At 53.0% G+C, this 24,686-nt stretch overlaps 1 protein-coding gene across 14 annotated transcripts in view; it reads left to right on the top strand.

Moving 5' to 3' along the window:
• The first annotated feature begins 417 nt into the window (after positions 1–417).
• The window catches only part of NEO1 (neogenin 1), a 223,276-nt gene continuing 199,007 nt past the window's right edge, over positions 418–24,686 (top strand). For 13 of the 14 annotated variants that reach the window (XM_070054695.1, XM_070054691.1, XM_070054699.1 and 10 more), the window contains exon 1: positions 418–682. In XM_070054695.1, coding sequence (XP_069910796.1) covers positions 553–682 — 130 coding nt within the window. In that variant the 5' untranslated portion in view covers positions 418–552. The remainder of the gene's footprint in view (positions 683–24,686) is intronic. The other variant, XM_070054697.1, reaches the window with a different exon arrangement.

The raw sequence follows: 24,686 nt of genomic DNA, 5'->3' as shown, positions 1-24,686 counted from the left end.
GGCGTGAGGGGAGCTGCGCGGCGCGGGAGGCGGCGCGGGACCCGCTTCTCCGGGGTTTCCCTGACGGGCTGCGGCGAGCAGCAGGAGGAGGAGGAGGAGGGAGGCGCGCCCGCCGCCGCGGCCCCTGAGGAGACGCCGGCCGGCCGGCCCGGCGCGGGCGTGCGGGAGCGCGCGGCGCGGGTGCGCGGGTGCGCGTGCGCGCCGCGGGCCCCGCCCCCGCCCGGCCGCCGAGGTCTCCGCCCCCCTCGCGCGGGTGTGCGGAGCGCGAGTCGGCGGCGGGTGGCGGCGCCTGGAACCTGGAGGCCGGCCCGCCCCCGGCCCGGAATGCACTGACGCCCCCTCTCTGCCCGCCCGCCCGCCCCCCTGCAGGAGGGAGGCGCCCCCGAGGCTCCCCTCCCGCGAGAAGGCCGCGCGGCCGGGCCGGGCCGGGCCGGAGAGCGGCGGCGGCGAGGGATCGGCTGCGCGGGAGCGAGGAGGCGAGGGCCCGGCGCGGTCGCTGCCGCCGCCGCCGCCGCTGCCGCTGCCGCCGCCGCCGCCGGGGCGCGGGGAGAGATGGCGGCGGGGCGCGGAGCGCGGCGGCCCCGCGGCGCGGCGTCCGTGTGGCTGTGCTGCCTGCTGCTGCTGCTGCTGCTGCTCGGGCGCCCGGCGGCCGCGGGAGGCGGCCCCGCGCCGCAGTCCCCAGGTGAGCGGGGCCGGGGCCCGCGGCGGGCGCGGGTCGGGGCCGCGGGCGGGGGCGGGGGCGTTTTTTGTTCGGGATCCGGGAGCGGACGCGGAGCAGCTCGGCCGCCGCGGGGAAAGGGTCGCGCGGGGCGGGCGCGGGGCCGGCGCGGCTTTGTACGCGGGGGCCTCTGCCCTCCCGCGGGCGCAGCCCACTTGTACGAGTGGGACGTTCTCGTGCGCGCGCGGGCGCGGGCAGCGCCCCCGCACCCCTCGCCGGGCCGGCGGCCGCTCGGCCGGGGCCGGAATTCGCCGCCGAGGGGGGAGGGCGCCGCGCTGCCCGCGCCCGGCCCAGGGACTTCCCGGCCTCCGAGGGCCCCACGCGCGTCCGCGGGCTGTCCCCGGGGAACCCTCGCGCGCGGGCGGCGGGGCCCGGGGGCTCGCTCGCCCGTCGCCGCGCCGCGGGCCGCACCCCGGGGCGCCCTGAGAGCCGCCCCTCGCTGGGCGTTGCGGCGGCGCCCGCCGCCTGTGGTCACTCTCAGCCCGCGACTTGGCGAGCATCGGATTTGCAAATGACCGTGTGCGAAACCAGTGGCCCTCGGCAGCCCGGTCCGGTGTCGGGCGGTGGGGTCGACGCTGCCCGCTGCATCTCGGAGCCGGCTGGAGCCACTGCATTCCCGGTGCGTTCAGGGCGGGCCTGCAGGGTCGCGGTCAGCTCCTGGGGGCGTCAGTGGGTGATCGGTGGGGGCTGCTGGAGCAAGGTGGGGGTTCGTAGGGCCTGACGAAACGGACTTCGCTTCCGTGGGCGAGCTGAGTTCCTACGTTTGAAAGTCGTCTGGTCGGACGCAGGGGCGACTGGTACTCATCGGAACCAGGGCTTGTCCCACCTGGCCCCTGTGTGTGAAAACAGCGCTGCAAGGGAACTTGGCTGATAAACTTCTGGTGTTCTTGCAGTGTGTGTATAGAGAGAATCATATATACATGTATATATAGCGAGAGAGAGCGAGATCATATATAGAGAGAGATCATACATATAGAAATCATACATATAGAGATCATATATAGAGATCACGTATATATAGATCATATATAGAGAGCGACCATATATAGAGAGATCATATATATATATGCTCGTGTAGCTCCTGGCTTTGCCAGCGTGCCAGTTGGTGCAGTCTCTAACAGCCCCATCAGCGGTGGTGGGTAGGTGGTGCTGTCTCCAACAGCCCCATCAGCGGTGGTGGGTAGGTGGTGCTGTCTCCAACAGCCCCATCAGCGGTGGTGGGTAGGTGGTGCAGTGTCTAACAGCCCCATCAGCGGTGGTGGGTAGGTGGTGCTGTCTCCAACAGCCCCATCAGCGGTGGTGGGTAGGTGGTCCAGTGTCTAACAGCCCCATCAGCGGTGGTGGGTAGGTGGTGCAGTCTCTAACAGCCCCATCAGCGGTGGTGGGTAGGTGGTGCAGTGTCTAACAGCCCCATCAGCGGTGGTGGGTAGGTGGTGCAGTCTCCAACAGCCCCATCAGCGGTGGTGGGTAGGTGGTGCAGTCTCCAACAGCCCCATCAGCGGTGGTAGGTAGGTGGTGCAGTCTCTGACAGCCCCATCAGCGGTGGTGGGTAGGTGGTGCAGTCTCTGACAGCCCCATCAGCGGTGGTGGGTAGGTGGTGCAGTGTCTAACAGCCCCATCAGCGGTGGTGGGTAGGTGGTGCAGTGTCTAACAGCCCCATCAGCGGTGGTGGGTAGGTGGTGCAGTGTCTGACAGCCCCATCAGCGGTGGTGGGTAGGTGGTGCAGTGTCTAACAGCCCCATCAGCGGTGGTGGGTAGGTGGTGCAGTGTCCAACAGCCCCATCAGCGGTGGTGGGTAGGTGGTGCAGTCTCCGACAGCCCCATCAGCGGTGGTGGGTAGGTGGTGCAGTCTCTGACAGCCCCATCAGCGGTGGTGGGTAGGTGGTGCAGTGTCCAACAGCCCCATCAGCAGTGGTAGGTAGATGTCAGATCAGCACCACGTGAGTCCCTGGGAGCCCCTGCTGTATTCAACCTGGACGTGATCTCCATCCCACCTTTTGGTCCTGGATTGTAGGTAACCGAGGCAGCCCCTCAACAGGAGGGTGAGAGAGATGTTCCGGCCTTGGAAAGCCGGCTGCTACCACCTTTGTTCCGTCTCTATGTAAATTTATACGTAGTTCACCACAGGATGTGTGCCTGAGGTGGTAGGTGAAGTTTCTGTTGAAAATTTTGTCGGTGATTCTGTAAGAAATAAAGTGCTAGTAATTTATTAGGTTGATGCAGATCATGTCGGGGCCCTGGGACGTTCACTCAGTTGATGGGTTTTCGTTTAGCACCGGTGAGGTGCGGGGCCCGCGCTCTGCCTTCATGGAGTTCCCAGTCTGGCGTGGGGGTGGCAGAGAGAGCTGTTCAGCTGCTAATGACCCTCTAAGTGATGGTGATCCCCACGGAGAAGCCTAGGTTCTGAGGAAGTGCGGCTGGGGGCCCTCACCTGCTGTGGGTCGGGTGCCAGGGAGAAAGGAGACCCGAGGGGCGCGCGGAGGGGCCCCCGGCTGCTGAGGTGCCCCTGGGGCCAGCACATGGGTCCTCTGATGCTGGAACAGAGAGCTTCCCGCACCCGGCCCTGGCTCACGGCAGAGGCAGGGGGCACCTGCAGTGAGGAGAGGCAGTCACTCCCGAGGGCGCACCAGGGACTGCAGCCGCTGCAGCGAGCTGCGGGTGCACCAGGTGTGGTCAGGGCTCTGGTTTTTATTTTGGTCTGGTGTAGGCTCAGACTCTTTCTGGGGGTGGTAGGAGAGTGGAGATGGAACAGGTGGAGAAGAGCAGAGGTGTGGGAGCACGGGGTCACTGGGAGGTTTTCCCGTCTTAGAGTGGATGGACCAGGTCCACACGTGGGGGTGGGGGGCTGGTGACAGCAGGTGGCCCGCAGTGCTGGCGGCCTGGCACGAGGAGGCACAGTCTGCTTAAGGCAGGAAGACAGGGATCTGCCGGGACCGTGGCGGCGAGGACAGGCCCGCAGCCTGTGCGGGGAGAGGCCCTTGAGAGTGACCTCGGCCATCCAGTGCTCCGCAGCCCCAGCCTGAATCTCCATCTTGGGATGTAGCAGCTCAAAGGCCGTGGTTCGTATTTTGAGTAACTTCTGTTAGAAAACTAGGCAGTGTGTGGTACAGGGAACAGTAGTTTTTACTTTTTCTTTTCTTCATCCATTAACAATTTTTGAAAGTTTTAATAAGAGTCAGAGAGAGAGAGGGCTCCCATCCCGGGTCACTCCCCAGATGTTCACAGCAGCTGGGGCTGGGCCAGGCAGATGGCAGGACCCAGCAGCTCGCTCTGGGTCTCCCGAGGTGGGGCAGGGACCCGCTGCCTCCCGGGGTCTGCATCAGCAGGGAGCTGGAGTGAGGAGCTGGAGCAGGGGCTGAGCCCGGGTTCTCCCATGTGGGATGTGGGCGCCTGAACCCGAGTCTTAATCGCTGGGCTGGGCGCTGCCCCCTGCTTCCTCCCCTCTGCCCGCCCTTTGCACACCATCCCCGTCTCCTGGGTCACCGCGTCTCTGAGTGGTTCCTCCTCTGTTTGGTGTCTGGAGGGAGTCTCGTTCTGTGCGCTCCGCGCGTGCTCACCGGCTCCCTGTGAGCTGCAGACGCCTCCCCGTCCCCCTCACTGGACAGCAGCAGTGCATTGCACAAGTCCAGGGGTGACCTCTGTGTTCTTCTTCTCCCTGCTTCCTTGTTCCCCTTCGGCAGGTGATAAGGAGGCAGTTCCTGGACCGGGCTCCTCCTTCCTGGGATGACGGCGTGGGTTTGTCGTTCTGGGACCTTCCTTGGCCGTCACTGCTCACCCGCTCGCCCGAGGTGACATCTAGGGACCTCCCCTGCTGTCATTCCCACAAGCCCCATTCTGTGTGACGAGGGCCTCTTAGATCTCTCTCGAGCCGGAACCTGGCTTTTCGTCTTGGTCCTCAGCTGGACTGCCAGTCATGGCTCCGTGATCTCGTTCCCCTCTGCCTCCCCTGTAGCTGTCTAGAAGTCTGTCCTCGTTCTAGAAGGAAATTCTGCAGTATTTCTCCGAGCGTTACTGCTGTCCTGCCTGAAGTCTCTGGTTCGTGTCCCATGGCTTGCAGGTTGCAGTGTGACCTCCCTGGCAGACTGTGAGGTTCTCACGGCTGCGCCCCTGCTGTCGCCGTGATACGGACCTGGTGTCCCGCCACCGCCGAGTCACGGCAGAGCTCCACGTGTCTGCACTTCTGCAGCGCCCTCCGACCTGTGAAAGCCACTTCCCACCTCGTGCATTTCTTTTTAGAAAGAGTTTTCACTTAACCCACGTGAAGGCGGAGAGGGAGTGAGCTCTCCCCTCTGCTGGTTCGCTCCCCCAGATGCGGGCAGCGGCTCCTCACCTGCTGCCTCCCAGGGTCTGCATCAGCAGGAAGCTGGATTCAGGAGCGGAGCCAGGATGGGAATCCGGTCACTCGGAGACGGGATGCGGCGTCCCGAGCAGGGGCTGAACCGCCTGCCGAGTGCCCCCCCCCACCTGTCCACTTCTGGTTTTCTCTTTGAAAGGGAGCTTACGGTGCCCAGAGCTGCCTCAGTACCGCCGGTGTCAGCCTCCTGAGGGTTGGTCCTTTGTTGCTCTCCTTTGTGTCCCTGGGGTAGCACAAGCCTCTGGCACCCAGCAGACAGCCAGTGTTTGTTGAGTGAATGTTGAATTGCCTTTGTTTTAACCCTCAGGGCCACCCAGCACAGCTGTGATTCCTTTATGTCACAGCCCCTCCCGTGGCTGACACAGAATCTGGGTGTGCACCTGCGCGTGTTTGCGCTCCCCGCTCCCCTTCTCCTCCTGTGTCACCGTCCCTTCAGCCACTCTTCCCCTGACGTATTTTCCCACCCTGTGGGCCTGCCGCGGTTACTGTTTATTGGGTTGCCACCTCGGCTCTCACGGAGTCGGCCGTCGGAGAGGATGGATGCCCTGCTCTGCGTGTCTGTTAGGGGCAGGTGCAGGAGAGATCGTGGGTGGAAGTTCGAAGGAGATGAGAACGTGGCTGTGTTTGGCGAGCTGTGTGGAAGCGGTGCCGGCGGTGCAGCCAGGACCTGGGTTTGGAGCCAGAGGATTGGGAGTGTGTGTCGTGCTGCTCCAGCCCAGAGCCCTGGGAGCCGGGGCCTGCAGGTGAGCCAGAACCGTGCCTTGTCTGCCTAACTGGCTTGTAGGTTGCTATGGACTGTAAAGTACTGTGCCTGTGCACACGGGTTTCACTTTAGCTTGAGAACTTTACAACATACTGTAATCATGTTTTTGAAAGTGTTTTTTCCTTTTGGCTTAGACCGATCGTGTTGGCTTCTGTCCCTGCATCGCTGGGTGACATTAGTGAATCTCACTCCATGGAGGTGTTCTGACTTCCATCTGTTGGGAGATGGTGGCCGTGGATGGTGGCTTCTGGATAAAATCGCACCACTCATGGGAGGGGTTGGGCATTTGGCCTGGTCGTTAAGCGGCCTACATCCCGCATCTAGAGAACTGGGTCTGGTTCTCAGCTTGGGCTCCTGGTTCCGGCTTCCTGCTTACGTGCACCCTGGGAGGCAGCAGCCACAGCTGGACTAGTTGTCTCTGTTTACCTGGTTTGAGTTCCTGGCTCCTCGCTCCAGCCTGTCCCCTTCTTGCCCCAGCTGGCTTAGGCATTTGAGGAATGAACCAGCAAATGGAAGCCCTCTCTGTCTCTGCCTGCTTCTCTTTGCCTCTGATATAAGTAACTTTTTTTTTTTTAAAGGAGATGACCACAGATAAGAATCATTTTGACCAGAGAGCTTAGTAAGGTGAAGCCATGTTCTGTGTCTAAGATTTTAAAAACTTAACTTTGTCATGAAATACAAACAGTAGAAGGTGATATTACAATAGAGCCCACAGTGGTTTCATTTAGAAGAGTTTTCGACTCATAAGATTGGGAAATGGAGATCGGAAGGTGGTTCGGAGCCCCTGGTGTAACTGTAGTCCGTTCCTCTCGATGACTGAAAGGCTCCTCCATTTACATCACACTTGCGGTATATGCATAACTTTAGATGTTTCCCCTAACATCGGGCCAGTTTTCTCTGTTGCCACATTATCTTTAAATATTTTTTTAAAAAAATATTTTATTTGTTTATCTGCAAGGGAGAGTTTCAGGCAGAGAGAAAAATCTTCCATCTGCTGGTTCACTCCCCAGGTGGGGCTGGAGCTGGGCTGATCTGAAACCAGGAGCCAGGAGCTTCTTCTGGGTCTCCCACACGGGTGCAGGGGCCCACGCTCTTGGGCCATCTTCCACTGCTTTCCCAGACCATAGCAGAGAGCTGGACTGGAAGAGGAGCAGCTGAGACATGAACTGGTGCCCATACGGGATGCCGGTGCCACAGGCAGAGGCTTAGCCTACTGTGCCACAGCGCTGGCCCCTAAGTAATTTTTTAAAAAACCCATTTAATACATAAGTACATGTTACATGTGTCAAACAATATAGACATATATACAGCAACAAGTCTTATTAGTTGTAGCAGCAGATTCCATCTTTAACCCACAGGTAGCCGCTGTTATACTGTCCCCTCTGCATGTACATGTGCATGGAGTTTCAGTCTTACCCGTGAGTGGGATATGATACCGTCTGTCAGTTTCAGCTGGCTTTTCCCCGGCACTGTGTGTGGAGTTCTGTGTAGCCATCCCCGAACGTGTCCGTGTAGTATTCCAGGGAGTTAATGCAACGTCGGCAGGCGAACAGCAGTACTGCAGCGCACTCACGGAGGTCCAGGGTCGCGCCGAGCTCCTCTGCGTGCGTCAGTCTTGTGTACAACCGTGTGAGGAAGGCAGTAGTGTCCCGCCACCCTACAGGTCAGGACCCTGCGTCAGTGCCTTGTCAGAGGTCTCGGGGCTGCCGTGTGGGACCCTGGCCATCCAGGCTCTGTCTCTCCGGAGCCTGTTCTTAATGATGTGTCTCCGTGTGCCAGTGAAGAGCATCGTCACTACTTTGCGGTGATAAAGAATGCTGTGTGGAACATTTTTCTGCAGATGGTCTTTCTCCTTTATGTATTGTTTTTTTAAAAAAGATTTGGAACTTTAAAAAGTTATTTTTATTTATTTGAAAGGCAGAGAGACAGATACACAGACAGACAAGCAGAGAGCCAGAGATCTCCCACCTGCTGGCTCACTCCCCAGGTGCCCTCAGCAGCTGGGGCTGGTCCAGGCTGCAGGCAGGAGCCCAGAGCTGTCTGGTCTCCCATGTGCGAGGCAGGGACCCGAGTACTTGAGCACCACTTGTTGTCTCCCAGGTTGCTCATCAGCAGGCAGCTGGATTGGAAGTGGATCTGGGACTTGAACCCAGGTGTTGTGATAGGGGACGTGGGCGTCCTGAGCCGTTTCTTAACCACACCTGCCTGCCCCTCTCCTCTGTATTTTGGATTCCCACATAAGGGATTATAGGTGAGAAGATAATTTTCACGTGGATGTGAGGGTCAAGGTTCCATTTGTTGTAGAAGAGTAATGCTATTATTAGGAAGAATGCCACTGACTCACATTTGTATGACTTTTTCAAAACATTTTCACCCTTGATGGTGAACTTCAAATAGTTAAGGCCATTATTATTATCATTATTATTATTTAAAGATTTTTGTGTTTGTTTTGAAAGAGTTACAGAGATAGGGAGAGACAGGGAAATCTTCCATCACTGGTTCACTTCCCAGGTGGCTGTATCAGCCAGCAGTGGGCCAGGCTGAAGCCAGGAGCTTTGTCCTGTTCTCCCACATGGGTGGAAGAGGCCCGAACAGCTGGGCCATCTTCCGCTGGAAGTGGAGCATCCCGGACATTGACTGGCGCCCGTATAAGACGCCAGCATCGCAGCTGGAATCTTTACCGCGACACATAATGCCAGTTTCAGGTTCCAAGGCCACTGATGTGTAAATTCCTAGTTTCTCTGCTCATCTCTTAACTGGGTAGTTGAACTGATGAACGGACAATCTCAAAGATCCTGTCTACCTCCAAGCTTCTCTTACCCTGAAATCTACAAAAGTGAGCAATGGGTTTGTCTCAGCTAAATGGCCTGGGTTCAGTTCTTGCGTTTGAACATGGTTCAGTTTTTGGATGTAAAACTTATATTTTGTCATTCTCTAAATCTTAAGTTATTTTACCTGAAAAGATTTGTGGGTAAACTGTGGAACTGAAAGATAAGTACATTTTGGTTCTCTCAAACTTTGAAATCCATATGTAGTTTTTTCATAATGTGCATGCGCCATGAACTTTGTGAGAACTCCTTGTAAGCAGGGATTTCAAAACTTTTTTGCACCAAATTAAACCTCTTTTAATTCCGGTTTCCGCGACCTTTTGAAGTTCCCTTGCACGTCTTTTTTTTTTTTTTTTTTTTCTGATGTAAAGTAGGATATGATTGGGAAAATGTTTTATGGTGCTTGTAAATGAGTGTATATGATCTTATTTTATGTTTGTGAAAATAGCTTTAGGGCTGAGTTCACGGAAGGCAGCCTCATAGTTAAGCAATTGTGAGATATTTCAAGTTGAAGGATTTAGCAGTTACGGAGATCGCTGAAGCAGGCGGGTTGATTCCCTTTTTGATTGCCTGTGTAAAGAGAGGGCAGAGGCTTGGTGGACATGTGTGTTTTACTGCAGTCAGTACTTGGATTCTTGATCGGGGTTAGCAGTTGGGTAGTCTCAAGTTCGGGTTATGCATCTTGGCTTTTCCTCTTTAAAAGAACCGTCAGAGGGGCTGGTGCTGTGGTGTAGCAGATAAAGCCTCCACCTGTGGTGCTGCTGACATCCCATATGGGCTCCGGTTCATGTCCTCACGCTCCACTTCCAATCCAGCTCTCTGCTAATGGCCTGGAAAATCAGCAGAAGATGGCCCAAGTGCTTGGGCCCCTGCACCCACGAGGGAGATCCAGCAGTAGCTCCTGGCTTCTGGCCGTTGCAGCCACTTGGGGAGTGAACCAGAGGATGGAAGACCTCTCTTTTTGTGTCTGCCTCTGCCTCTCTATAATTCTGCCTGTCACATAAATCTTTTATTTTTTAAGTGAACCATTAGGAATAACCTTCCTTAAAATTGTTTTATAGCGGGCCGGCACCACGGCTCAATAGGCTAATCTTCTGCCTGTGGCGCTGGCACACCGGGTTCTAGTCCCGGTAGGGGCGCCGGATTCTGTCCCGGTTGCCCCTCTTCCAGGCCAGCTCTCTGCTGTGGCCTGGGAGTGCCGTGGAGGATGGCCCAAGTGCTTGGGCCCTGTACCCCATGGGAGACCAGGAGAAGCACCTGGCTTCGGATCAGCGAGATGTGCCGGCCAGCGTGCTGTCCGTGGCGGCCATTGGAGGGTGAACCAATGGCAAAAGGAAGACCTTTCTCTCTGTCTCTCTCTCTCTCACTGTCCACTCTGCCTGTCAAAAAATAGATAAATAAATAAAATTGTTTTATAGCAAGAATTTTGGTCTTTAAAATTTTACATATTTAGGAGGCAGAAAGTATGGGTGGGTGTGTGCACGCGTGCGCATGTGTGTGTACGTGTGTAAGAGAGAGAACATGCACACACTCCCCTGATGCTCACAACGGCCAGGACTGGGTGGGGTTGGAGCTGGGGGCCAGGAACTCATCCAGGTCTCCCCTGTGGGTGGCAGGAACCCAGTTCCTTGAACCATCATCTGTCTTGCAGGGCCCGCTTCAGCTGAACTCTGTCACTCCTTTGTGGGACACGGATGGCTTAACCATAGACTGAATGCCCACCCCTGTGGCAAGGAGCTTAAAAATTACCAATTTTTCAGTAAATCAGGCGGTTCTCCTGTGGCCAGGGCTAAGCTCTCGTGTGCACGCAGCCGTGCACCATGGAGACGCAGAGATGGCCTGGTGTGTCCTGTCCTTTGGTCTGTGGCAGAGGTGGGGAAGGTGCCGTCCCTGCTGTAGTCAGGCGGAGAAGCACATCCTGGAGCCCTGTGTCGCTGCTGCTCTCTCTCGTGTCCTGCGCTGGTCCTGACGATGTAGGAAGCTGCCAGGCTCTGGGGGATCAGGTCTCCAGAGGGGAGGCGTGCTGAGCGACTCCTGGAACGTGCGCGTATCTGAGAGTGCCACCGTGCAGCCACGCGCAGCCCGGGGGCAGGTGCTCCCAGGTCTTCTGGGAAGAGAGGTTGTGCTGGCTTTCAGGATTCACTGGGGATCCAGAGAGCCAGTAAAGCCACTGAGTCCAGAGCAGAGTGAATTGTAAAAGTGAAATTACCTAGAATTGAGTACACATGTCTGTGTTCCTGTGGCCAGATAAATAAGAAAAAATCGTTGAGAAGGAGCTTTAAAGATGAGATTTAGTGAATAGCATAACTTTTACATTTGAGGACAGAACAGCCCACAAGTTTCACTTAAAATTTTTTAAAATTCATAACATAACTTTAATAACTAAAGTTTGAGAATCTTTTTGGTTAGTTTTTTTTTTTTTTAAAGATTTATTTATTTGAGAGGCAGAGTTACAGAGAGAGAGAGAGAACGTCTGTCTGCTGGTTCACTCTCCAGATGCCTGCAACAGCCAGCACTGTGTCAGGCCAAAGCCAGGAGCTTCTTCTGGTCTCCCATGTGGGTGCAGGGGCCCAAGCACTTGGGCCATCTTCCACTGCTTTCCCAGGTGCTTAGCAGGGAGCTGGATCAGAAGTGGAGTAGCCGGGACATGAACCAGCGCTGTAGGCAGAGACGTAGCTCACTATGCCACAGTACTTTGGTTAATTCTTGAAAGCTTTGGCAGTTCAAAGTGCGGTTGTAAGTTGTTTCAAATTTATATAGTGATCCTTGTCCGTGGGATCCTGTGTGGAAAGTAGAGTGCTAACCCCTGTGTTAATAGCACCTCACCCACGTAGAGCTCCACCGTTGGGCGCCTGTCTCTGAAATAGAACTGAGGGCTGGGGGATGAGAGAAATGATTTCACGGTCTGTGCACCAGAATGAGTTTCTCAGAGACCCAGAGTCCTTGCTCGGAGCACCTCTGATGCAGGTGTGGGTCTAGCAGGCAGGTTCTAGTTCCCAGGCCCCAGGCAATTGGAAGTGAGTGAAGGCCTGCTGTGGGAATGCCCCGGTAGCAGGGTTGTGACACTTGGAAGGAAGGGGACTTCATATAAGCAGAACGGAAGGCTTCCATAAACAGAACTCTTGGCCTGGGTGAGGACAGTTCCTTTTCCTTCCTGTGCCTGCTGATGGGTTTTGCCTTGCTTCCCCTCACGCCGTAGGAGCATTGCTGCCTGCCGCAGGCGTCTCTGGAGTGTTACGTTGCCTCCAATTGATTGAGCCCAGGTTGATGCTGAGGTACAGGGAAACGGAATGGGAGTAGGAGGTGAGGAAAGCGCAGGGTGTGGCTCCTTCACTGCCCGTCCCTACCCCTCTGGCCTCAGCATTTATCTTTATTAACAGCGTTGCCAACCTCGGTGCTAAAATATGCATGTGGATTTTTTTTTTTTATTTTGAGCTAAAGTTAATTGTTGGCTTGACCTCTTTTAAAAAATTAAAACTTTATAAAATTTCAAACAGAGTGTAATGTAAAATGTGAAAACATACCCTCCAGTCCTGTAATCACTCCAGAAGTAATCACTTTTAATAACTATAGACTGTGTTTTGTACCTACAATGAAGTACTTGAAATATAGAATACCCATACAGCAAAAACAACAAGTTGGATTATGCTGTGCATACTGTTTTTTTTTTTTTTAAAGATTTATTTATTTTACTTGAGAGTCAGAGTTAGAGAGAGAGAGGAGAGGCAGAGAGAGCGAGAGACGTCTTCCATCCAATGGTTCACTCCCTAATTGGCTGCAGTGGCCGGAACTGCGCCGATCCGAAGCCAGGAGCCAGGAGTTTCTTCTGGGTCTCCCATGTGGTTGCAGGGGCCCAAGGAATTGGGCCACCTTCTGCTATCCCAGGCCATAGCGGAGAGCTGGATGGGAAGTGGAGCAGCTGGAACTTGAACCGACGCCATATGGGATGCCAGGGCGTTAACCACTGTGCCACAACACTGGCCCTGCATACTGTGTTTCTTAAACTTGTTTCAGGACGTCTTTCCATGTGAGTACATACAGATTTATCACGGTTGTTGTCATAGCCATATGGTATTTTATTCTATGGTGCATCATAATTTATTTAGCTGACTCCCTTTGGGGTTCCCAAATTTCCTCTGAGAAGCAGGTGATGCAGTGAACCTGCTCTCATGGTGTCTCGTGCACCGCAGAGTGAGTTTTGGCTAGGGGCTGTAAAGCAAGAGGGCATGTGTAGTAAAATTCTTGGTACTTACTTCTGTGTTGTTGGTCAGAGAGCTGACTTACACTCCTATCAACAGCAAATGAGAGAGTGCCTGTTTCCCCATACCCTTATCAGTATACTTAATCATTGCTAATTTGAAAGGAGAGAAATTACCTCTTCAATTTTTTTTATTAAATAGTAATTTCTTTGATTGGCAGAGAAAGAGATCAGTGCCCTCAATCTGCTCATTTCACTCCTCAAATGCCTGCAGCAGCCAGGGCTGAGCCATGCTGAAGCCAGGAGCTTGTCTAGTTCTCCCACACGGGTGGAGCCATCCCCTGCTGCCCTCCCAGGTGCATTGGAGGAAGCTTTATCAGAAGCAGAGCAGCCAGGATTTGAACCAGCACTCTGATGTGGCCTGTGGGTGTTGCGAGCTGTGTCATAACACTAGCCCCTCTTTAAATTTTGTATGTGAAAATTATCAGTGGAGTTGAACATCTTGTCATTAAAAAAACAAAACAACACAACCAAACTCAAGATTTCGATCGTAACTCCATGGCTGCCCGTGGTTTCTAGCTAGGTAAGTACACGGATTAGTTGAGGGGTTCTGGTTATCTGACTTCTGCTAAATGCAACTCATGTTCCACTAGGTGTGGGTACTAGTTAGCTTTTCTCATTACTAAGTGAAAGACCTGAGGCAAGCCGCTTAGGAAGAGGGGAGGTTCATCTTGGCTCACGGCGCTGGAGATCCGCATTCTGAGGTTGGGCCCCGTGGGTTTGGCCTTTCCTGAGGCCGAGGGTGGCCAGTAGAGGAGCCCGTGCGCAGGACCGATCACATGGGGAGCCAGGAAAGAGTGTGGCCCAGCTCAGCTTGTGCAACAGCCCTCTTGTGAGAACTGCTTTCTAGGGCCACGCCCCAGTGACCTGAGGACCTCCGGCTTGGCTCACCTCCTGGACACCATAATTGGATTAAGTTTCTGCCCTCCTCGTACCATCCACTTAGGACTTCGGGAGTTAACCAACTGTGTGAACCATATCCTGTTATCCCCAGTAGTTCCAAAGTCTTCATTCGGTCCAGCATTAATTCAGAAGTCCAAAGTCTCATCTGAGACTCAAGACAGACTCCTTAACCGTAACCCCTGTAAAATACAAAATGAGCTTCACACTTCCAGGATGCAGTATTGGGAGAGGTGTAGAGTGTACTTGTAACAGGCAAGTAAAAAAGGATTAAATGGACCAACGCAAGACCAGAATCCAGCAGGGCAGACGTTAAATCCCAAAGTTCCAATACGGCATCCGGGCATGCTGTAGCGGGCGAACCAGCCCCCAGGGGCTGGGCAGTGCTGCTCCTGCAGATCTGCTGTTGCCGACAGCCATGCTTCGAGGGTTCACACTTCGGCGCCTCGGCTCTGCATCCCTACTGCGCATTGCCCTGGTGGAGACTGCAGCTTCTCGACCTTGCGACTCCGCTCTCTGCAGTGGCTCCCCGCCATGCTAGTCTCTGCCTGGGCACCCAGGTTGTCCATGCATTCTGAAGTCCAGGCTGTGGCCCCTGTGGTGCCTTGGCTCTGTTGGTCTCTACCCACAAGGCTGCTCTCCGAGGCAGCGTGCTGCGGTCTGTGGCTTCCCAAGGCTGCGTGGCATTCTTCTTGCTGCTTCCCTGGCAAATGTTCCACCCTGTTGGGCCCCTTGACCTTTCTGGGGTCTCCACATTGGCTTCTGGTGTTACCCCATCAGGGGCTCTGCACAGGGGCCCCGACCCTGTGACATAATTCTGCCTAGTATCCCAGGCTTTCCATTGAATTTTTTTTAAAGAAAGATTTATTTATTTGTTTGAAATGCAGAGTTATAGAGGGGGGAGAGAGACAGAGATCTTCCATCTCCTGGTTCACTCGCCAAATGGCCGTGTCCACTGGGGCTGGGCTAGCCTGAAGCCAGGGGCCAGGAGCTTCATCACGTCTTCCACGTGGGTACAGGGGCCCAAGCAACTGGGCCATCTTCCTCTGCTTTCCCAGGCACATTAGCAGGGAGCTGGATCAGAAGTAGAGCAGCTGGGATGCTAACTGGCACCCGTATGGAGTGCCAGTACTGCAGGCAGCGGCTTAACCAGCTGTGCCACAATTCAGGCCCCCCCCCCCCCGACCTCTGTTGAAATCTTGGTAGAAGCCGCTATGCCCCGGTACGTCCTGCATTTGGCACTGCTGCAAAACAAGTACCGCGTAGACGCCGAGGTCTGCTGCCAGCGTGAGCCACACCTGGGTCTGCTTGAGCTACCGCTGCAGTGGCCTCCAAGCTCTGGAGCAGGCATTCGGAATCTGGGGCTGGGCCTGGTGAGCTGGGCACCGCAGGGGACTGCCTGGAGAGGATTCCACCCTGGAAAGTCCTTGAAAACAAAGGTGCGGGCCCTGCGCCGTGGCTCACTAGGTTAATCCTCCGCCTGCAGCGCCGGCATCCCATGTGGGCGCCGGGTTCTAGTCCTGGTTGCCCCTCTTCCAGTCCAGCTCTCTGCTGTGGCCTGGGAGGGCAGTGGAGGATGGCCCAAGTGCTTGGGCCCTGCACCCGCATGGGAGACCAGGAAGAAGCACCTGCTCCTGGCTTCGGATCAGTGCAGCGCCAGCCGTGGCAGCCATTTGGGGAGTGAACCAATGGAAGGAAGACCTTTCTCTCTGTCTCTCCCTCTCACTGTCTATATCTCTATCTGTCATATAAAAAAAAGTAAAAAAAAAAAAAATAAAAAAAAACAGAAAACAGATGTGCGCTTTGGGCCTCTGGTGGGGCTGTGATGGGAGGCCTGCCTCTGAGACGCTGTGTGGTCTCTCTCCCCTTGTGCCCGTGAGTCCCTGCACGGTCTCGCTCCACCGCACAAGTCTTTGCTTCTCTGACCAGGCAGTGAACTTTCCAGACCTTCCTGCTCTGCCCCTTGTTGCTCCTGGTTCTCACTGTAAAACCTGCCAGAAGCAGCCGCTAGCACCCTTGCCCTGTGGGCCTGAACGCTCTTGAGGCTTTGAATTCTCCTCAGCTGAACGGACTGATCCGCTGTCCTTCCTCCAGCCTCTGGTAAGGCTGAGGACACTGTCAGGTGACAAATTGAAACATTTCTCAAGTAACACATGGAAATTGAAACATGCTATTCCTGTTTTAAGAAGGGCCGAGCCCAGCTCTCTGCTGTGGCCAGGGAGTGCAGTGGAGGATGGCCCAGGTGCTTGGGCCCTGCACCCCATGGGAGACCAGGAGAAGCACCTGGCTCCTGCCATCAGATCAGCGCGGTATGCGGCGGCCATTGGAGGGTGAACCAACAGCAAAGGAAGACCTTTCTCTCTCTGTCTTCTCTCACTGTCCACTCTGCCTGTCAAAAAAAAAAAAAAAAAAAACAGGGCCGAGCAGTTTTGGTTTAGGGTGACTTAGAGTCGTGCACTTGCCGGTAGAGTCCTCCTTTCCACCGGGAGCCTTCTCAGCACGGCCTGGCTCTCCTCGCTTCTGTCAGCGTCCTGGGCTCTTAAACCTTCCCAGAATGCCCTGCAGCGCCCAGCTAGGAGCATCGCTGGCTCCGAGCCCGCCCCTGCACGCCCTCCAGCCAGCTCCAAAGGCTGCCCCGCATCTTCAGGTGCAGTTTTAGTAACCACTCCCGTCCTCTCTCTGTACCAGTTCTATGTGTCAGATTTTCGTTAGTTTAACAAATCCTGATGGAAGCTGCTGATGAAGTCAGGCTCGTTTTGATTCTTGTTTTTGGCGGTCACCATCCAGGACTGGGTGGCCTCATGGTTCAGCTGTCGGGTGAGGCTGGAGGGTGGCAGTGGTGGAGTGTGCAGAGGAGGGATCACGTGGTGAGCCAGGCGGCGGAGAGGTGAGGCCCAGCTTGGTGTTATAAGCAGCCCTCTTCCAAGCGCTGCCCTCCCAGGGCGTGTCCCCATTAGCATAACGAGCTCCAACTTGGCCCACTGCTTAGACGCCCTCATTTCCGTGTGCTCACAAGGGCATCAGTTTATGAGGTTGGGGATTTAACGATCTCTGTGAGTCTGGGAGCCACAGCTTGTTAAGGCCGTAGCCATGTGGATTCGTATCTGCCCTCTCATGAAAGAGTAGAACTTAAACATCATATTCATTGATTTGAGTGACACATTGAAATTGCAACATGCTATTGCTATTCCTGTTTTAAGACAGGGCGAGCAGTTTTGGTTTAGAGTGATTTGGCTCAAGACACTGTGATGGTTAGAAGTGGAGAATGGGTTGAGAATGAGCAAGAGAGAGAGGTTCAAGGGACAGTATACGATTTCCGTTTGGGACACCTTGCGCCTGGGATGCTCCCAGAACACTTCTGTGAAGGAGTTGAGAACTGTTTCTGATGAGGGGTGCAGGCTAGACACGCAGGTCCAGGAATTGGGTAGAGGCGCCAGGTGAAGCCATGAAGAGTAGATTGCAGCACTGGAGGGAAGGGAGAGCCAGGCTATGCTGAGGGTCAGGTGTCCACGGAGCAGGGTTTCCAGAGGAAGCGCGCTCTGCGGGCGAAGGTACTTTACTGAAGCTAGATAAGGGCCTAGAGTGCAGTTGGGTCAGGTGGCTCATCTCACCTCCGCGGGCTTATTAGGAAACATCTGTGTTGGTGGATCAGGGCTGAAGTCAAGTGGGTTCTTTCCCTAACCCCTCGGGCGCAGCACGGCCCTGGGTGAGAGAGAAGCTTGCAAAGATACTTGGGAACAGTGCTTTGCTTTAAAGGGTGTGTCTAATAACTTACCGCCCACTGTCAGGTGGAGAGAACAGCAAATGAGTTCATCTGAGTTGTGCTTAGAAGAGCCTGTCTGATCTTAATCATTAAGCATGAACTGGTATTGTTGTTGAGGTTATTAATGTGTACTTGATGGAGAGATTTGCTCAAAAGACATGAAAATTAGATAATGCCTATGTAGTTTGGTTTCTGGCTGCATACGATTAGACTGTTAAATGACTGGACTTAGGTTGAAGCGCATAAGGATTTGTTTAGATGGAAATATTTAACTTAGTTTCTTAGGGCTGGAACTGGTTCTGAAGCCAGGAGTTGGGTTTTTGTTTGGGCAGGATTTTCTTGGCCGGGAGGGTGAAGTGAAGAGGGACAGGAAGCAGAGGACGACAGCAACAGAAGCGTTCCTAATCGGCAAACTCTCTCTCTCTCTCTCTCTTTCTTTCTTTCTTTCTTTCTTTTTTAAAGATTTATTTATTTATTTGAACGTCAGAGTAACGCAGAGAGAGAAGGAGAGGTAGAGAGAGAGAGAGAGAGAGAGAGCTCTTCCATCCGCTGGTTCACTCCCCAGTTGGCTGCAGTGACCGGAGCTGCACCAGTCCGAAGCCAGGAGCCAGGAGCTTCTTCCTGGTCTCCCACGCAAGTGCAGGGGCCCAAGGACTTGGGCCATCTTCCACTGCTTTCCCAGGCCACAGCAGAGAGCTGGATTGGAAGAGGAGCAGCTGGGACACAAACCAGCATGCATATGAGATGCCGGCGCTTCAGGCCATGGTGTTAACCCTCTGGGCTACAGCGCCAGCAGCAAACTGTTTCTTAGAAGGTTTATTTTTATTTATTTTTTAAATTCTGAAGTTTGCTAGTGGTTGTATAGAGGAGAAGTGATAAGATGATGAAATCAGAGCCAGATAATCTTTGGAGATTGATGCTAGAAGGAAGTGGAGATAGTGCATGTTCCAGCTTTTAAAAATTCATATATTTATTTGAGAGGCAGAGAGAGCTCCCATGCACCGACTCTCTCCCCACATGCCCGCAATGGCTGGGGCTGGGCTGGGTCAAAGTGAGAGCCACAGTTCAGTCTGGGTCTCCCGTGTGAGTGTTGGGGACCCGGTAGCTTGCACTGTTATTGCTGCCTTGCAGGGTCTGCATTAGCAGGAAGCTGGAATCAGGCACTGGGTCCTGGAATGGAACCACTGGGATGCCTGCTCCTGTTCTAGTTCTTAGTGTCTAAAAATTGATCATTACTTGTTTGCTTTTTTTTAAAAGATTTATTTTATTAATTTGGAAGAATTATAGAGAAAGGTTCAGCCAGAGAAGCTTCCCATCTGCTGGTTCAATCCCCAGATGGCCACAACGGCCAGAGCTGGGCCAATTTGAAGCCAGGAGCTTCTTCCGGGTCTCCCATATGGGTGCGGGGGCCCAAGGACTTGAGTCATCTTCCATTGCTGTCCAAAGCCATGGCACAGAGCTGGAGTGGAAGTGGACTAGCCAGGACCCAGGACTGGAACTGGTGCCCACATGGGATGCCTGTGCTACATGCCGGGGCTTTAATCCGCTGTGCCACAGAGCCAGCCCCACTAGTTTGCTTTTTAAAATTTTAGTTATTTCCTTGTGATGGCGTAGGCATCTTACGAAACATTGTTTTCTCTGGAGTTTATTCAAAGCCACAGACATAACATTTTAGATAGTCTGTATTGGAAGTTCTGAGGAGTTAGTTTGCCCCTTTCTGAAGAAATCCTTGCTTTAAAAATACTTTATGAAAGCTTTTGGCTTTTTTTTTTTTTTAATTTAGTTTAATTTATTTAAAGGCAGAGCCAGAGAAGGATGAAGGGAAGGAGTGGGGAAGAGAGAGAGAAATGTTAGATCTGCATCTGCTGGTTCACTCCGCAGTGCCTGCAGTGCCCAGGGCTGGCCCAGACTGAAGCCGGGAACGGGAGCTCCAGCCACGTCTCTCCTGTGGGTAGCAGGGACCCAAGAGCGGGAGCTGTCACCCTTGCGTTGTAGGTGCACGTTAGCAGGAAGCTGGCTGGGAAACTGGTGGGGCGCACACCCAGGCAATCTGCTATGGAATGTGAGTTTTCCAAGCCGCGGCTTAACCCACTATGCTGCGATGCCTGTCCCAAGTTCTTTCTCAGAATAATTAGGAAGAGATTTTTAGGTTCACAGTCAGCCTGTGTGTCAGTCATTGACATCTGTGAGTGAGAAATACCATATGTGCCGCTGTGGTACTAACTTGTAGTTCTGCTTTGCTCTCATTTGGTTTTTGGATTTGCCTCTGCATATGCACAATAGCTTGACTTTGGTATAAAATTCTTGTGTCATAGTCTTTCTTTTTTAGAGTTCACTGGGCAGTGTCTACTAGGTACTCAGTGCCCATGTAAAAAAAACTATTTGTAGATTTGTGTGTATGTGTGATTTGGGACTAGAAATTTCACCAGAATATGATGAAGGTGGAAATTTTATTCACTGATTTTTTTTTTTTAACCTGGGACAGAGGAGTTGTACTTTACGTAGGCATTAGCTTTAAATCCCGCAGGTTGTATGAAAATCATGCATTGTCGTAAATCTCCTGTAATATAATTTAAGATAATCCCAAACTGGAGGCTGATACCTGACCTCCCAGTAAGCTTGGCTGTTTTCCCTCTAGTGTTGGAACAGCTCTGGTTGGCTGTCAGATGAAGGAGAACTCAGTTGCGCAGAAACATGATCTTTAAACTCTGGGATTGCAGTGTTGAGATGCCCACCCAGTGAGCGGCCGCTGCGGGAGAGCGGGTTCAGGTCTCGGGCTGCACGCTCACACTGCATGGCAGGTGGCGTGGCTAGCTGTGTGTACGCTACTTCGCTCCCTCTTGTATGTGGGTGAATTACTCTGACGTAAACCGGAGATGTGATGTGACTACTCTGTACTCCTGTACTTGTGTTCTGAATATGGAAGTCCATCTGAGGGCAGGAGATTGTTCTTCTTCATCCCCTCCGCTCTGCCTCTGGGCTTCCAGAGTTCAGTGAGTTTATTTGCATTCTTGTCTTTGCCCTCCATGAGTTCTGTTTTTCCTTTCTGTGTGCCAGTTTCTGCTTTTCATATTTTGAGACTGTATTACTAGGTGTCTATAAATTCAGAGTAGTTCCTTTCTGGTGAATGGGTTCTTCTGTCATTATCTGCAGTAATGTTGTTTACTTAAAAGTCCACTTTTCTGACATTAATCTGGCTGTATCAGCCGACTTTGCATTATCCTAAATGTTTCTGTCTTCTTCGTTCATGCTTTTTGTGGTCTTCTCTGTGCTGTGTGTGGTCAGGTGGTTTTTGCTCCTGCAGACTGTCTTTCCCGGGGCTTGTCTGTGCGGTGTGACAGCTGTGGCCTTGGCTGTGCATCCCCTGTTTGATTGTGCAGCCCTGTGCGCCCTGTGCGCCCTGTGCCTCCCTGTGCGCCCTGTGCCTCCCTGTGCGCCCTGTGCTCTGCTGCTTGCCTTTGATTGTTCTCAGCTGCCCAGCTCTCCTCCTCTGCAGCCCGCCAGTCCCCTTTCCTGGCAGTTCCTTTAGTGGTTCCTGAGTGCATCTCTGGCTTAGCACTTGTATCACTTCTTGGACGTTGTGAAACCTTTATGATAACTCCATGTGCCCTTCCCTCCCGGTTTGCATGTTGTCGTGTATTTTCATTCTTACAGGCATTATGACTTTTGACGTTTTTCATTTAGATTTATGCACACGCTTCCTTCTCTGTTGCTTTTCATTGGTTTCTGTGTCTCTCAGCCTCCACCTGCCTGCCTGGACAGTGTCCTTTAGTGTTTGGGTGGGATCTGTGGACACGAATTCTCTCAGCTTTTGTCTCTGAAAACATCTGTACTTTACCTTCAATTTTTTGGGGGGACGGCTGGGTACACATTTTTCTCCTTTTAAATGTGTCTTTTTATTGTTTGCTGAAGTCCATCTTTTCTGGTGAGAAGTCAGCCGTCAGTCTTATCTTTCCTCTTTTGTGGGGTGTGCTTGCCCTCCGCTTAGCTACTTCAGGATTTGCCCTTTGGTTGTGGATGTCAGGAATGTGACTGGTGCACCAGTTGTTGTTTTCTTTGTACTTAGGCAGCTTGTTGAGGGTTTGTATCTGTCGGGTAATCACTTTCATCAATTTGGGGAAGTTCTTGGCTGTTATCTCTTCAAATGTTTCTTCTGTCTTGGAGTTTAGTACTCCCAGGCCTCTGGTGAGTCCAGGGCAGTGTTGGGGCTTCTCTGCCCTGTTTCGGTGTTAGGGTGACACCAGCAGGCTTTGGTGCCTGCGTTCTCACCAGAGGCAGCACTCCCATCTGTTGAGCTCTTAATTTCATGAATTGAATTTTTCAGTTTTAGAATTTCCATTCATTTTCCTTCATAGTTTTCACCTATCTGCTGAAGTTCTCTATCTCATAATTTCTTTAAAAAATTACTCATTAGAGAGGCAGAGAGCGAGCGAGAGTGAGAGAGAGAGTGGTGAGCGCAAGTGGATGCCAGATGCAGAGGGACAGTGTCCATCTGTTGGTTCACTTCATGTGACCCCTGGGGCTGGGCCAAGGCTGAAACTGGGAGCCGGGAACTCGATTCAGGTTCTCTGAAGTGGGGTGCAGATGTTGTAACTGTTAGGCCAGACACCCACTCCTTCATATTATAGTTTTATTCCTTTAACTCACTGCGCTGTGTGTGTTCCCGTGGGGGTTTGCTTTGTGTCTGTTGTTTCTCCTGATATTTGTGGTTGTCTTATGTTTTTCCTTGTGTTTGTGGTTGAGTGTCCTGTATTGTGTATGAAAAATTACAGAGTCTAGCAGGAGGTTAGTATGCTGTTTCAGAAAGGATTTGCCGTGAGGCCGGCGCTGTGTTGTAGCAGGTTAAAGCCCCGGCCTGCAGTGCCAGAATCCCATATGGACACTGGTTTGAGTCCGGGCTGCCCCACTTCCCAATCCAACTCCCTGCTAACCGTGCCTGGGAAAGCAGTGAGGATGGCCCAAGTGCTTGAGCCCCTGCACCCAACATAGGATACCTGGAAGAAGCTCCTGGCTTTGGCCTGGCCCAGCCCTGGTGGTTGTGACCATTTGGGGAATGAACCAGTGGTTGGAAGACCTCACCCTCTCTGTAACTCTGCCTTTCAAATAAATAAATCTTAAAAACAAAACAAAACAAAGAGAAAGATTTGCCATTGATTCTGTCAGTAGTCATGCTGGAGGTGCTAGCATCATCCTTTCGGGAACCGAGAGGGACCAAGGTCGGGCTCAGTCTGTGAGCTGAACTGTACCTATTTTAGGGTTACCTTGGCTTCTTGGGTGTGGCGCGTTGAGGTCCTGACCCATGGCGTGGGTCATGCCCTTCTCCCTGGCCCTCACTCAGTCTTTGACCACTCAGCTCTTGTTCTTGCTCACTTCATCCCCTTCAACAGCAGCCTTTAGAGTCTGCTGAGACCTCTAGGGGCCCCAGCCAGCAGATGGGCCCCTGGATTTGGTGCCCCGGTTGCTGTCGCCGGGGGCGGGGCTGTCTGAAGATGAGCCCTGCAGTAGAGCGTGGCCGTGCGCCAGTGGCCGCGTGCCTCGGTGAGTGCGTGCCGCAGCCCCTCTGCCTTCTTGGGTTGCTTGCCGTGGAGGAGTTGCCCTTCACCAGCTCCTCTGTTATTTCTGGACGGTGAATTCCCTGTGTCCTTCATCCTCCTTCTTTCTGCATGTTCTGTGGAGAAGTTTCGAGCTTGTCCTTGATTTTCATTATGTCATTTGGCTTTGTTTTGCCTTGTTGTTTTTGCACAATTCTTGGGTTGTTTCGTGGCTGAAAGCAGTGTGTTCGGATCTGGGTTTTCTCTCTTCATGTGTGCAGTGTGCTCTGACTTTTTAGGAGCATTTCTGCAGTGGTATTCTACAAGTTCTATGAATTTTCTGAAGGAACTTGGATTCATAGAACAATCACTCCTTTAGCTTCTGAGACTTTTCAGGTGTCTGGGGGGACCATAATGGTCAGATGGTATCTGTATATGCTTGATGTTGGGGAGTGGGATGGACTTCTTTTATATATATATATATATATATTTTTTTTTTAAGATTTATTTTATTTATTTGAAAGAGTTACAGAGAGAGAAGGGGGGGAGAGAGAGGTCTTTGATCTGCTGGTTCTCTCCCCAGATGACTGTGGCCAGGCCAGGCCAAGTGAAGCCATGAGCCAGGAGCAGCTTCTGAGTGTCCCATGTGGCTGCAGGGACCCAAGCACTTGGGCTGTCCTCTGCTGCCTTCCCAGGCACATTAATAAGGAGCTGGATCAGAAGTGGAGCAGCCAGGACTGGAACTGGTGCCCATATGGATGCCGGCACTGCAGGCGGTGCCTTACCCTCCTGTGCTACAGTGCTGGTCCCCAGCAATGGACGTGTTTGAAGCTTGTGTGGGTTTCTAATTCGGTATTTCAGGTGCAGAGAAAATTTTAGGTTTGCAGTAGTTTTACGTTGTACGATCATTGGTGTGGTTTGCAGGGAGCAGGGCAAGAAGTAGTTGGACAGTGCTGAGACAGGGATGGTACTGCAAAACCATTTGTCTTCGGTTCTGACATCCAGAAATGTGGACTGTGGTGCTGGGGTTGGTTGTGTGCCTGGCAGTGCAGCCACCTTCCCCTGCTGTCCCTGTGCCCGGTCTCTGCACACCGTCCTTGGCCCGACGACTGCAGCCAGGTGCGAGCAGCTCAGGCCCACACACCCCTCACAGAGCTGTGGTTTATTCTCCACGTTTTTATTTATCTGAGTCTGTGTTTTTTTGGTTTTGATACTTCCGTGCGTATTGGGGTGGTGGGTGGGTGTTAGTTACATGCATGAGCTCAGTTTGCCATCTTGAGCTAATGTCTGGTGTCTTCTTCACTTGATGTCAGCGTGGTTTTTGATGTAACTTCAAGTGCCAGTTTTATTGTTTTTACTTGCACATACATCTGGGCTGTAATTATGCAGTCACTGGAGGACTCTGCCAAGCCGATTAACTCGTGCCTGCTAGGAGCCCTTTGATGGAAGGCGGCGTTCTTCCTCAGCACACGCGCTATGGCTGCCGTTTTCAGGGCTGGCCCAGGCTGTTCTGGGATTACAGACATCCCGTGGTCTTAGTTCCCTGTTTCTGAGGCAGAGATAACCTTTCT

The sequence above is a fragment of the Oryctolagus cuniculus genome, chromosome 12 (assembly GCF_964237555.1).
Source record: "Oryctolagus cuniculus chromosome 12, mOryCun1.1, whole genome shotgun sequence".
Taxonomy (NCBI): Eukaryota; Metazoa; Chordata; class Mammalia; order Lagomorpha; family Leporidae; genus Oryctolagus; species Oryctolagus cuniculus.
Note: the sequence above shows the minus strand (reverse complement) of the source record. Positions and strands in the feature narration are given on the sequence as shown.